At 48.2% G+C, this 12473-nt stretch overlaps 1 protein-coding gene across 3 annotated transcripts in view; it reads right to left on the reverse strand.

The window, feature by feature from the left end:
* Positions 1 to 12473, reverse strand: part of LOC134944887 (peroxisomal N(1)-acetyl-spermine/spermidine oxidase-like) — a 108024-nt gene that overhangs the window by 34009 nt on the left and 61542 nt on the right. For 2 of the 3 annotated variants that reach the window (XM_063933809.1, XM_063933810.1), the window contains exon 3: positions 4799 to 4949. The exons of the other annotated variant lie outside the window; for it this stretch is intronic. In XM_063933809.1, the coding sequence (XP_063789879.1) occupies positions 4799 to 4928 (130 nt within the window). In that variant the 5' untranslated portion in view covers positions 4929 to 4949. The remainder of the gene's footprint in view (positions 1 to 4798; positions 4950 to 12473) is intronic. 3 annotated transcript variants of the gene reach the window in all.

Below are 12473 nucleotides of genomic sequence, written 5' to 3' on the forward strand. Positions count from 1 at the left end.
AAGAATCCTGGTGGCTTCTGCCATTGCCACCCTGCTTCTTGTGCCGCCCTGGCGGTTTACATGGGCCACTGCAGTGATGTTGTCTGACTGAATCAGCACTGGTTGATTTCGAAGCAGAGGCTCCGCTTGACTCAGGGCGTTGTATATGGCCCTTAGTTCCAGGATATTGATGTGCAGACAAGTCTCCTGACTTGACCACAGCCCCAGGAAGTTTCTTCCTTGAGTGACTGCTCCCCATCCTCGGAGGCTTGCATCCGTGGTCACCAGGACCCAGTCCTGTATGCCGAACCTGCGGCCCTCGAGGAGGTGAGCACTTTGCAGCCACCACAGAAGAGACACCCTGGCCCTGGGGGACAGCGTGATCATCCGATGCATCTGAAGATGCGATCCGGACCACTTGTCCAACAGATCCCACTGAAAGATCCTCGCATGGAACCTGCCGAAGGGAATGGCTTCGTATGACGCCACCATCTTTCCCAGGACTCGCGTGCAGTGAAGCACCGATACCTGTTTTGGTTTTAGGAGGCCTCTGACCAGAGTCACGAGCTCCTGAGCCTTCTCCTCCGGGAGAAACACCTTTTTCTGGTTTGTGTCCAGAATCATGCCCAGGAAGGGCAGACGCGTCGTAGTAATCAGCTGCGACTTTGGAATATTCAGAATCCAGCCGTGCTGTAGCAACACTTCCTGAGAGAGTGCTACGCTGATCAGCAACCGCTCCCTGGACCTCGCCTTTATGAGGAGATCGTCCAAGTATGGGATAATTGTAACCCCTTGCTTCCAAAGGAGCCCCATCATTTCCGCCATCACCTTGGTAAATATTCTCGGTGCCGTGGACAGGCCAAACGGCAACGTCTGGAATTGGTAATGACAGTCCTGTACCACAAACCTGAGGTACTCCTGATGAGGTGGATAAATGGGGACATGTAAGTACGCATCCTTGATGTCCAGAGACACCATAAAATCCCCTTCCTCCAGGCTTGCAATGACCGCCCTGAGCGATTCCATCTTGAACTTGAATTTCTTCAGATAAATATTCAGGGATTTTAAATTCAAAATGGGTCTGACCGAACCGTCCGGTTTCGGTACCACAAACATGGTGGAAGGGTAACCCCCTCCCTGTTTAAGGAGGGGAACCTTCACTACCACCTGCTGGAGATATAGCTTGTGAATTGCTGCCAACACTACCTCCCTTTCCCTGGGGGAAGCTGGCAAGGCCGATTTAAGGGAACGGTGAGGGGGCGTCACCTCGAATTCCAGCTTGTATCCTTGAGACACAATTTGTATAGCCCAAGGATCCACCCGTGAGCGAACCCACTGGTGGCTGAAATTTCGGAGACGCGCCCCCACCGCTCCTGGCTCCGCCTGTGGAGCCCCAGCGTCATGCGGTGGATTTAGTGGAAGCCGGGGAGGACTTTTGTTCCTGGGAACTAGCTGCATGGTGCAGCTTTTTTCCTCTACCCCTGCCTCTGGCAAGAAATGATGCACCTCTGACTTTCTTGCTTTTCTGTGAACGAAAGGACTGCATTTGGTAATACGGTGCTTTCTTTGGCTGTGAGGGGATATATGGCAAGAAATTTGACTTCCCAGCCGTAGCCGTGGAAACTAGGTCCGAGAGACCGTCCCCAAACAATTCCTCACCCTTATAAGGCAACACCTCCATGTGTTTTTTAGAGTCGGCATCACCTGTCCATTGCCGAGTCCATAAGACCCTTCTGGCAGAAATCGACATTGCGTTTATTCTAGAGCCCAGCAGGCAAATGTCCCTCTGGGCATCCCGCATATATAGGACAGCGACTTTGATATGTCCTAGGGTCAGTAAAATAGTCTCCCTGTCCAGGGTATCTAACTCCTCAGACAGAGTATCCGTCCATGCTGCTACAGCACTACACATCCAGGCCGCAGCAATTGCTGGCCTCAGAAGGGTACCAGAATGTGTATAAACAGACTTCAGGATACCTTCCTGCTTCCTATCCGCAGGATCCTTTAGGGCGGCCGTATCCTGTGACGGCAGGGCCACCTTCTTAGATAAGCGCGTCAACGCTTTGTTTACCCTAGGGGAGGATTCCCAGCGTAACCTATCCGTTGGCGGGAAAGGATACGCCATAAGTAATCTTTTGGAAATCAGTACTTCCCTATCAGGGGAATCCCACGCTTTTTCACATAACTCATTTAATTCATGTGAAGGGGGAAAAGTCACTTCTTGCTTTTTCTCCCCAAACATATAAACCCTCTTGTCAGGGACAGGGTTTTCCTCCGATATGTGCAATACATCCTTCATTGCTATAATCATGTATCGGATGGCTTTAGTCATTTTAGGCTGCAACTTTGCCTCATCGTCATCGACACTGGAGTCAGAATCCGTGTCAACATCTGTGTCAACCAACTGGGATAGTGGGCGCTTTTGAGACCCTGACGGCCTCTGAGCTGTAGAATCAGACATGGGTTGAGACCCTGACTGATTATCCAACCTTTTATGCAAGGAGCTTACGTTATCATTTAACACCTTCCACATATCCATCCAATCAGGTGTCGGCGCCGTCGGCGGTGACACCACATTCACTTGCACTTGTTCTGCCTCCAAGTAACCGTCCTCGTCAAACATGTCGACACAAACGTACCGACACCGCACACACACAGGGAATGCTCTAATTGAGGACAGGACCCCACAAGGCCTTTTGGGGAGACAGAGAGAGAGTATGCCAGCACACACCCCAGCGCTATATAACCCAGGGATTACACAGTAATTTAGTGTTTACCCAGTAGCTGCTGTTTATGATAATTTGTGCCTAAATTTATGTGCCCCCCCTCTCTTTTTACCCTTTTTCTACCTTGATACTGCAGGGGAGAGCCTGGGGAGCTTCCTCTCAGCGGAGCTGTGAAGAGAAAATGGCGCTGGTTAGTGCTGAGGAAGAAGGCCCCGCCCCCTCAGCGGCGGGCTTCTGTCCCGGGTCTGTGTAATAAAATGGCGGGGGCTCGTACATATATACAGTGCCCAGCTGTATATATGTGTCTTTTTGCCAAGAGGTATCCTAATTGCTGCCCAGGGCCCCCCCCCCCCCCCCCCTGCGCCCTGCACCCTACAGTGGCCGGCGTGTGTGGGTAGTGTGGGCGCAATGGCGCACAGCTGCAGTGCTGTGCGCTACCTCATGTGAAGACAGCAGTCTTCTGCCGCCGATTTCGATGTCTTCTTGCTTCTGCCGGCTTCTGACTTCTGGCTCTGCGAGGGGGACGGCAGCTCCGGGAACGGACGACCAAGGTTAAGATCCTGTGTTCGAACCCTCTGGAGCTAATGGTGTCCAGTAGCCTAAGAAGCGCAACCTAGCCGCAGTTAGTAGGTTTGCTTCTCTCCCCTCAGTCCCACGTAGCAGAGAGTCTGTTGCCAGCAGAAGCTCTCTGAAAATAAAAAAAAACCTAACTAAAATACTTTCTTATTAGCAAGCTCAGGAGAGCTCACTAAAAGCACCCAGCTCTGGCCGGGCACAGATTCTAACTGAGGTCTGGAGGAGGGGCATAGAGGGAGGAGCCAGTGCACACCAGGTAGTACTAAATCTTTCTTTAGAGTGCCCAGTCTCCTGCGGAGCCCGTCTATTCCCCATGGTCCTTACAGAGTCCCCAGCATCCACTAGGACGTTAGAGAAATATATATATATATATATATATATATACACACACACATATACACAAATACACAACTAAAGATAAATATATAATAAAAACATCATATACTAAATTTAAATTGTTGAGCTTTTTAAACTCTCTCTATGGTTTGAATTAAATTATATTAGAGAACTTAAATCGATTTATTATATTTTTTACAAAACCTTCTACTGAACATTTTTGTTTCATGTTTATACAATATCACTGCTTACTGTTGATTAACACCGCAATATTCTATAGGTCCTTTCACTGATTAATTAACCTTTGAACATGGCTGTTGCAACTATGTACTCATTGGAGATAAGATCATTTTTTTCATTGATATGTTTCTTAGTAGTTCAAAGTCAACGCATTTACCTACAAATGTGAACGTGTTCCACACTACTGCTTATTAGCTACATTCTATATATGAGATCCAAGATCAGCTAACCAAACTATTATCTCTCTATTTATAAAATGCATTACATGGATAGCCTCAGGCATTTGTAATATAAGTGAATATCTATTATGAGTTGTCAAATACAAGTGCTTCACGACCTTATCATCAACTTTGAGGCTGTCACACGTACATTCACCTAAACATGAGACTTTCTGAAAGTCCAAAACTTCCAAGATGGCAACTCTTAAGGGCCCTACAGACATGTCGATCCGCCGCCGAGCTGCCCGACGGCGGATACGGCTGACCCGGCGGCGGGGGGGCAGTGACGGGGGGAGTGACGTTTCTTCACTCCCCCCGTCACGCGGCTCCATTGAAGTGCAGGCAAATATGGACGAGATCGTCCATATTGGCCTGCATGTACAGCCGACGGGAGACCAGCGATGAACGAGCGCGGGGCCGCGCATCGTTCATCGCTGGAGTCTCCACACTGAAAGATATGAACGAGTTCTCGTTCATTTATGAACGAGATCGTTCATATCTTTCAAACAAATCGGCCAGTGTGTAGGGCCTATTACACTGATTACGGATTTCAAAATCAATACAGCCACAGTTGCAATGATTGTGAATATTCTGATCAGCATGTGCGCAGAAAGGTATGATTGACAGCCCTGAGAAACATCCCATGTGCATAAATCTCTACCATCTACAAGTCAGGAACACAGAGCGAGCTGCTACAGTGCAGCATTCTACTCATGCACTCACCGGAAGCACAGTTATCCCCACGGCAGCCTGTGGACTCGGAGACCCCTGAGAACCAGCTCTTGTGTTTATAGATTCCAAAAAGAGCCCTGTTCTGTGAAATCTTGGACCATCCGCGTTGCTTACACAACATCACTCTTTTCTCCAATAAGCTCTGTGAAATAAAGCATGCAGCCAATGTGGGGTGTATTCAGGTTAAGATATGAGACACAAACCTTTGCCCTGCTCAGTCAGATGAGGTTGGTCACTGTAAATGCTCAGTTTTTTTCTGTGTCTGGAAATGTAAATAGCAATGTTCAACTCATTCCTGTCATCCGTAGACTTTTGGTCTGTCTTTTTTTAAAATAAAAAAAGTACAATAAAATCCATTTACAGTACTTTACTGTGTATGCTCTTAAAACACAGGGCCGTCCTACTGTACCTATGTCTGTCTGTTACCCAGTTTTGTTCTATTACTGTTGTTCCAATTGTAAAGCGCAACGGAATATGCTGCGCTATATAAGAAACTGTTAATAAATACAAATAAATATTGGGATAACTGCTGTCAACGTTTAAAGAACAGCATGTGACTGCATGTTAGTTGACTTTCACTGGGGCTATTGCGGATGTTTTCTGCGCTCAGACCCTGAGGTCAGTACACAAGCTTGGTAGGTCATGTAGTGACTAGTCCAGGTATTGATTTTCATAGGTGCTAGCTGTCTTGAATAGGTAACTTTCACAAGCATACCCTGACAGTTTTTGCTTTCACACACTAGCGTTTTCATGCTCTTGTTTGTACTCAGTGTGTTCTGTTATCTAGAACTAATAAACAATTGAAGATAAAAAAACAAACAAAAAAAAAACAGATACCCAAGATTTATTAAACCTTGTATTTAGAACCAACCATAAACTGGTGCCAAAATGACAAGAGACCTGCCCAAACAATAGCCCTGTATGTGGCTGGTGAGTTTGGGAGAAGCACTGCACTAATCACTTTGATCATTTGTTATACCCCTTTCACACCGCACAAATAACCCGGTATCGACCCGGCATATTGTCACTGTGTCACTTGGCTACTTGAAGGAACAAGCTTCCTCATTATTTGATCCCCCACTGCCACGTGGAAAGATGGAAGCCATTGAGCGGCTGGGATTTGGTACAGTGGCCAAGATCTTTTTGGAGTCACGTGCGGTGTGAAAGCACCATTGCCAAAATTCCGGGTCAATGGCAGCGTAAACTGGCTCCCCGTTCACTACAACAGGGAGAGGTGGTGCGGAGATGATCTCATCTCCCAGAGCTGCCTCCGCCCCTGCTGCCAGTACAACCCGCAGCCGCTATGGCAACCCGCCCGGCATATTGCCGGGTCGGGGAAGCCAGCAGCAGCGTCCAATGCCGGATCCCACCTGGGAAGGACCCGTTTCCAATTCCTGGGTGGGATCTGGCATTGGCGGTGTGAAAGGGGTATAAGTGTCAAAAGTATAGAAAGGGTTAAAATTTGCCAGAGTTGGTATGGGAAAATAGGGAGGAAAACTGTGTTGGTTGCCCTCTATTTCTCTATCGTCCTAGTGGATGCTGGGGTTCCTGAAAGGACCATGGGGAATAGCGGCTCCGCAGGAGACAGGGCACAAAAGTAAAGCTTTCCGATCAGGTGGTGTGCACTGGCTCCTCCCCCTATGACCCTCCTCCAAGCCAGTTAGATTTTTGTGCCCGGCCGAGAAGGGTGCAATCTAGGTGGCTCTCCTAAAGAGCTGCTTAGAAAAGTTTAGCTTAGGTTTTTTATTTTACAGTGAGTCCTGCTGGCAACAGGATCACTGCAACGAGGGACTTAGGGGAGAAGAAGTGAACTCACCTGCGTGCAGGATGGATTGGCTTTTTGGCTACTGGACATCAGCTCCAGAGGGACGATCACAGGTACAGCCTGGATGGTCACCGAAGCCTTGCCGCCGGCCCCCTTGCAGATGCTGAAGTAAGAAGAGGTCCAGAATCGGCGGCAGAAGACTCCTCAGTCTTCTAAAGGTAGCGCACAGCACTGCAGCTGTGCGCCATTTTCCTCTCAGCACACTTCACACGGCAGTCACTGAGGGTGCAGGGCGCTGGGAGGGGGGCGCCCTGGGAGGCAAATGAATACCTATTTTGGCTAAAAATACCTCACATATAGCCTCCGGAGGCTATATGGAGATATTTAACCCCTGCCAGAATCCGTTAAGAGCGGGAGACGAGGCCGCCGAAAAAGGGGCGGGGCCTATCTCCTCAGCACACAGCGCCATTTTCCCTCACAGAAAGGCTGGAGGGAAGGCTCCCAGGCTCTCCCCTGCACTGCACTACAGAAACAGGGTTAAAACAGAGAGGGGGGGCACTAATTTGGCGTTAGAAATATATAAAAAAGATGCTATAAGGGAAAACACTTATATAAGGTTGTCCCTATATAATTATAGCGTTTTTGGTGTGTGCTGGCAAACTCTCCCTCTGTCTCTCCAAAGGGCTAGTGGGTCCTGTCCTCTATCAGAGCATTCCCTGTGTGTGTGCTGTGTGTCGGTACGTGTGTGTCGACATGTAGGAGGACGATGTTGGTGAGGAGGCGGAGCAATTGCCTGTAATGGTGATGTCACTCTCTAGGGAGTCGACACCGGAATGGATGGCTTATTTAGGGAATTACGTGATAATGTCAACACGCTGCAAGGTCGGTTGACGACATGAGACGGCCGACAAACAATTAGTACCGGTCCAGACGTCTCAAAAACACCGTCAGGGGTTTTTAAAACGCCCGTTTACTTTAGTCGGTCGACACAGACACAGACAGGGACACTGAATCCAGTGTCGACGGTGAATAAACAAACGTATTCCTTATTAGGGCCACACGTTAAGGGCAATGAAGGAGGTGTTACATATTTCTGATACTACAAGTACCACAAAAGAGGGTATTATGTGGGATGTGAAAAAACTACCATAGTTTTTCCTGAATCAGATAAATTAAATAAAGTGTGTGATGATGCGTGGGTTCCCCCCGATAGAAAATTATGGGCGGTATACCCTTTCCCGCCAGAAGTTAGGGCGCGTTGGGAAACACCCCTTAGGGTGGATAAGGCGCTCACACGCTTATCAAAACAAGTGGCGGTACCGTCTATAGATAGGGCCGTCCTCAAGGTCCAGCTGACAGGAGGTTGGAAAATATCATAAAAAGTATATACACACATACTGGTGTTATACTGCGACCAGCGATCGCCTCAGCCTGGATGTGCAGAGCTGGGGTGGCTTGGTCGGATTCCCTGACTAAAAATATTGATACCCTTGACAGGGACAGTATTTTATTGACTATAGAGCATTTAAAGGATGCATTTCTATATATGCGAGATGCACAGAGGGATATTTGCACTCTGGCATCAAGAGTAAATGCGATGTCCATAACTGCCAGAAGATGTCATGGACACGACAGTGGTCAGGTGATGCAGATTCCAAACGGCACAAAGGTGTATTGCCGTATAAAGGAAGAGGAGTTATTTGGGGTCGGTCCATCGGACCTGGTGGCCACGGCAACTGCTGGAAAATCCACCGTTTTTACCCTAAGTCACATCTCTGCAGAAAAAGACACCGTCTTTTCAGCCTCAGTCCTTTCGTCCCTATAAGATCATATCTGCCCAGGGATAGAGGAAAGGGAAGAAGACTGCAGCAGGCAGCCCATTCCCAGGAACAGAAGCGTTCCACCGCTTCTGACAAGTTCTCAGCATGGCGCTGAGACCGTACAGGACCCCTGGATCCTACAAGTAGTATCCCAGGGGTACAGATTGGAATGTCGAGAAGTTTCCCCTTCGCAGGCTCCTGAAGTCTGCTTTACCAAGGTCTCCCTCCGACAAGGAGGCAGTATGGGAAAAAATTCACAAGCTGTATTCCCAGCAGGTGATAATTAAATTACCCCTCCTACTACAAGAAAAGGGGTATTATTCCACACTATATTGTGGTACTGAAGCCAGAAGGCTAGGTGAGACTTATTCTAAAAAAAAATTTTGAACACTTACAAAGGTTCAAATCAAGATGGAGTCGCTCAGAGCAGTGATAACGAACCAGGAAGAAGGGGACTATATAGTGTCCCGGGACATCAGGGATCCTTACCTCTATGTCCCAAATTTGCCCTTCTCACTAAGGGTACCTCAGGTTCGTGGTGCAGAACTGTCACTATCAGTTTCAGACGCTGCCGTTTGGATTGTCCACGGCACCCCGGGTCTTTACCAAGGTAATGGCCGAAATGATGATTCTTCTTCGAAGAAAAGGCGTCTTAATTATCCCTTACTTGGACGATCTCCTGATAAGGGCATAGTCCAGGGAACAGTTGGAGGTCGGAGTAGCACTATCTAGGATACTGCTACAACAGCACGGGTGGATTCTAAATATTCCAAAATCGCAGCTGATCCCGACGACACGTCTGCTGTGCCTAGGGATGATTCTGGACACAGTCCAGAAAAAGGTGTTTCTCCCGGAAGAGAAAGCCAGGGAGTTATCCGAGCTAGTCAGGAACCTCCTAAAAACAGTGCATCATTGCACAAGGGTCCTGGTAAAAATGGTGGCTTCCTATGAAGCAATTCCATTCGGCAGATTTCACGCAAGAACTTTTCAGTGGGATCTGCTGGACAAATGGTCCGGATCGCATCTTCAGATGCATCAGCGGATAACCCTATATCCAAGGACAAAGGTGTCTCTCCTGTGGTGGTTATAGAGTGCTCATCTTCTAGAGGGCCGCAGATTCGGCATTCAGGATTGGATGCTGGTGACCACGGAGCCCAGCCCGAGAGGCTGGGGAGCAGTCACACAAGGAAAAAATTTCCAGGGAGTGTGATCAAGTCTGGAGACTTTTCTCCACATAAATATACTGGAGCTAAGGGTAAATTTATAATGCTCTAAGCTTAGCAAGACCTCTGCTTCAAGGTCAGCCGGTATTGATCCAGTGGGAAAAACATCACGGCAGTCGCCCACGTAAACAGACAGGGCGACACAAGAAGCAGGATGGCGAAAACTGCAAGGACTTTTCGCTGGGCGGAAATTCATGTGATAGCACTGTCAGCAGTGTTTCATCCCGGGAATGGAAACTGGGAAGCAGACTTCCTCAGCAGGCACGACCTCCACCCGGGAGAGTGGAAACTTCATCGGGAAGTTTTTTCCACATGATTGTAAACCGTTGGGAAATACCAAAGGTGGACATGATGGCGTCCCGTCTGAACAAAAAACGGGACAGGTATTGCGCCAGGTCAAGAGACCCTCAGGCAATAGCTGTGGACGTTCTGGTAACACCGTGGGTGTACCAGTCGGTGTATGTGTTCCCTCCTCTGCTTCTCATACCTAAGGTGCTGAGAATTATAAGACGTAGAGGAGTAAGAACTATACTCATGGCTCCGGATTGGCCAAGAAGGACTTGGTACCCGGAACTTCAAGAGATGCTTACAGAGGTCTTATGGCCTCTGCCGCTAAGAAGGGACTTGCTTCAGCAAGTACCATGTCTGTTCCAAGACTTACCGCAGCTGCGTTTGTCGGCATGGCGGTGGAAAGCCGGATCCTAAGGGAAAAAGGCATTCCGGAAGAGGTCATTCCTACCCTGGTCAAAGCCAGAAAGGAGGTGACCGCACAACATTATCACCACATGTGGCGAAAATATGTTGCGTGGTGTGAGGCCAGGAAGGCCCCACAAAGAAATTTCAACTCGGTCGTTTCCTGCATTTCCTGCAAACAGGAGTGTCTATGGGCCTCAAATTGGGGTCCATTAAGGTTCAAATTTCGGCCCTGTCGATTTTCTTCCAGAAAGAATTGGCTTCAGTTCCTGAAGTCCAGAAGTTTGTCAAGGGAGTATTGCATATACAACCCCCTTTTGTGCCTCCAGTGGCACTGTGGGATCTCAACGTAGTTCTGGGATTCCTCAAATCACATTGGTTTAAAACCAGTCAAATCTGTGGATTTGAAGCATCTCACATGAAAAGTGACCATGCTCTTGGCCCTGGCCTGGACCAGGCGAGTGTCAAATTGGTGGTTTTTTCTCAAAAAAGCCCATATCTGTTTGTCCATTCGGACAGGGCAGAGCTGCGGACTCGTCCCCAGTTCTCTCCCTAAGGTGGTGTCAGTGTTTCACCTGAACCAGCTTATTGTGGTGCCTTGCACCTACTAGGGACTTGGAGGACTCCAAGTTGCTAGATGTTGTCAGGGCCCTGAAAATATGTTCCAGGACGGCTGGAGTCAGGAAAACTGACTTGCTGTTATCCTGTATGCACCCAACAAACTGGGTGCTCTTGCTTCTAAGCAGACTATTGCTAGTTGGATGTGTAATACAATTCAGCTTGCACATTCTGTGGCAGGCCTGCCACAGCCAAAATATGTAAATGCCCATTCCACAAGGAAGGTGGGCTCATCTTGGGCGGCTGCCCGAGGGGTCTCGGCTTTACAACTTTGCCGAGCAGCTACTTGGTCAGGGGCAAACACGTTTGCTAAATTCTACAAATTTGATACCCTGGCTAAGGAGGACCTGGAGTTCTCTCATTCGGTGCTGCAGAGTCATCCGCACTCTCCCGCCCGTTTGGGAGCTTTGGTATAATCCCCATGGTCCTTTCAGGAACCCCAGCATCCACTAGGACGATAGAGAAAATAAGAATTTACTTACCGATAATTCTATTTCTCGGAGTCCGTAGTGGATGCTGGGCGCCCATCCCAAGTGCGGATTATCTGCAATACTTGTACATAGTTACAAAAATCGGGTTATTATTGTTGTGAGCCATCTTTTCAGAGGCTCCGCTGTTATCATACTGTTAACTGGGTTTAGATCACAAGTTGTACGGTGTGATTGGTGTGGCTGGTATGAGTCTTACCCGGGATTCAAAATTCCTCCCTTATTGTGTACGCTCGTCCGGGCACAGTACCTAACTGGCTTGGAGGAGGGTCATAGGGGGAGGAGCCAGTGCACACCACCTGATCGGAAAGCTTTACTTTTGTGCCCTGTCTCCTGCGGAGCCGCTATTCCCCATGGTCCTTTCAGGAACCCCAGCATCCACTACGGACTCCGAGAAATAGAATTATCGGTAAGTAAATTCTTATTTTTCCTCTAACCACCACCGGGATGAACCAGTCGGCAGTGTGATGCTATCCGAGGACACACATCTTGGAGCTCCCCAGCCATAATGGCAATCAGCCCTAAACTGGTCAGCCCAGGCATGGAATTCCTCAGGAAGTCAGTACCCTACCCCAAAAAAAGGCCCCCAGGATTCCTAGCACACGTTGCGCTTGTAGATTGCCATGATTCCACCCTTCTGTCCAGTTCTTCTTAAACCAGCTTGATGGAGTCTAAATCTGGAGACTGTGCCGGCCATTCCATGATTTTAAGCCTATTTTCTTATTCTTTTGCTTGAAGGTACAATAGATCTGACATAGGCTTGAGGTATGTTTTAGTTCATTATCTTGCTGAAGGATGAATCCTCTGACCAACTAAGTGCTGATCATGGGGTATTGCATGGAGCTGCAAAATGGTGTGGTAGCCCCACAGATTCAGGGTGGGGCTACACACCCTGATTCTAAACATAATAAGAGGTGCAGCCATGCTGTAAATTGTAGTTTCACACAAAGCAAAGGAAAGATGCAAGTGCGCATTCCAAGCATCAAGAACACAATCATAATAAACTCTGCTATTTAACAGTGTAAATTTGAGATGCTTGGCAATTTTTTTGCCCAAACA

This window comes from Pseudophryne corroboree, chromosome 7 (genome assembly GCF_028390025.1).
Source record: "Pseudophryne corroboree isolate aPseCor3 chromosome 7, aPseCor3.hap2, whole genome shotgun sequence".
Classification (NCBI taxonomy): Eukaryota; Metazoa; Chordata; class Amphibia; order Anura; family Myobatrachidae; genus Pseudophryne; species Pseudophryne corroboree.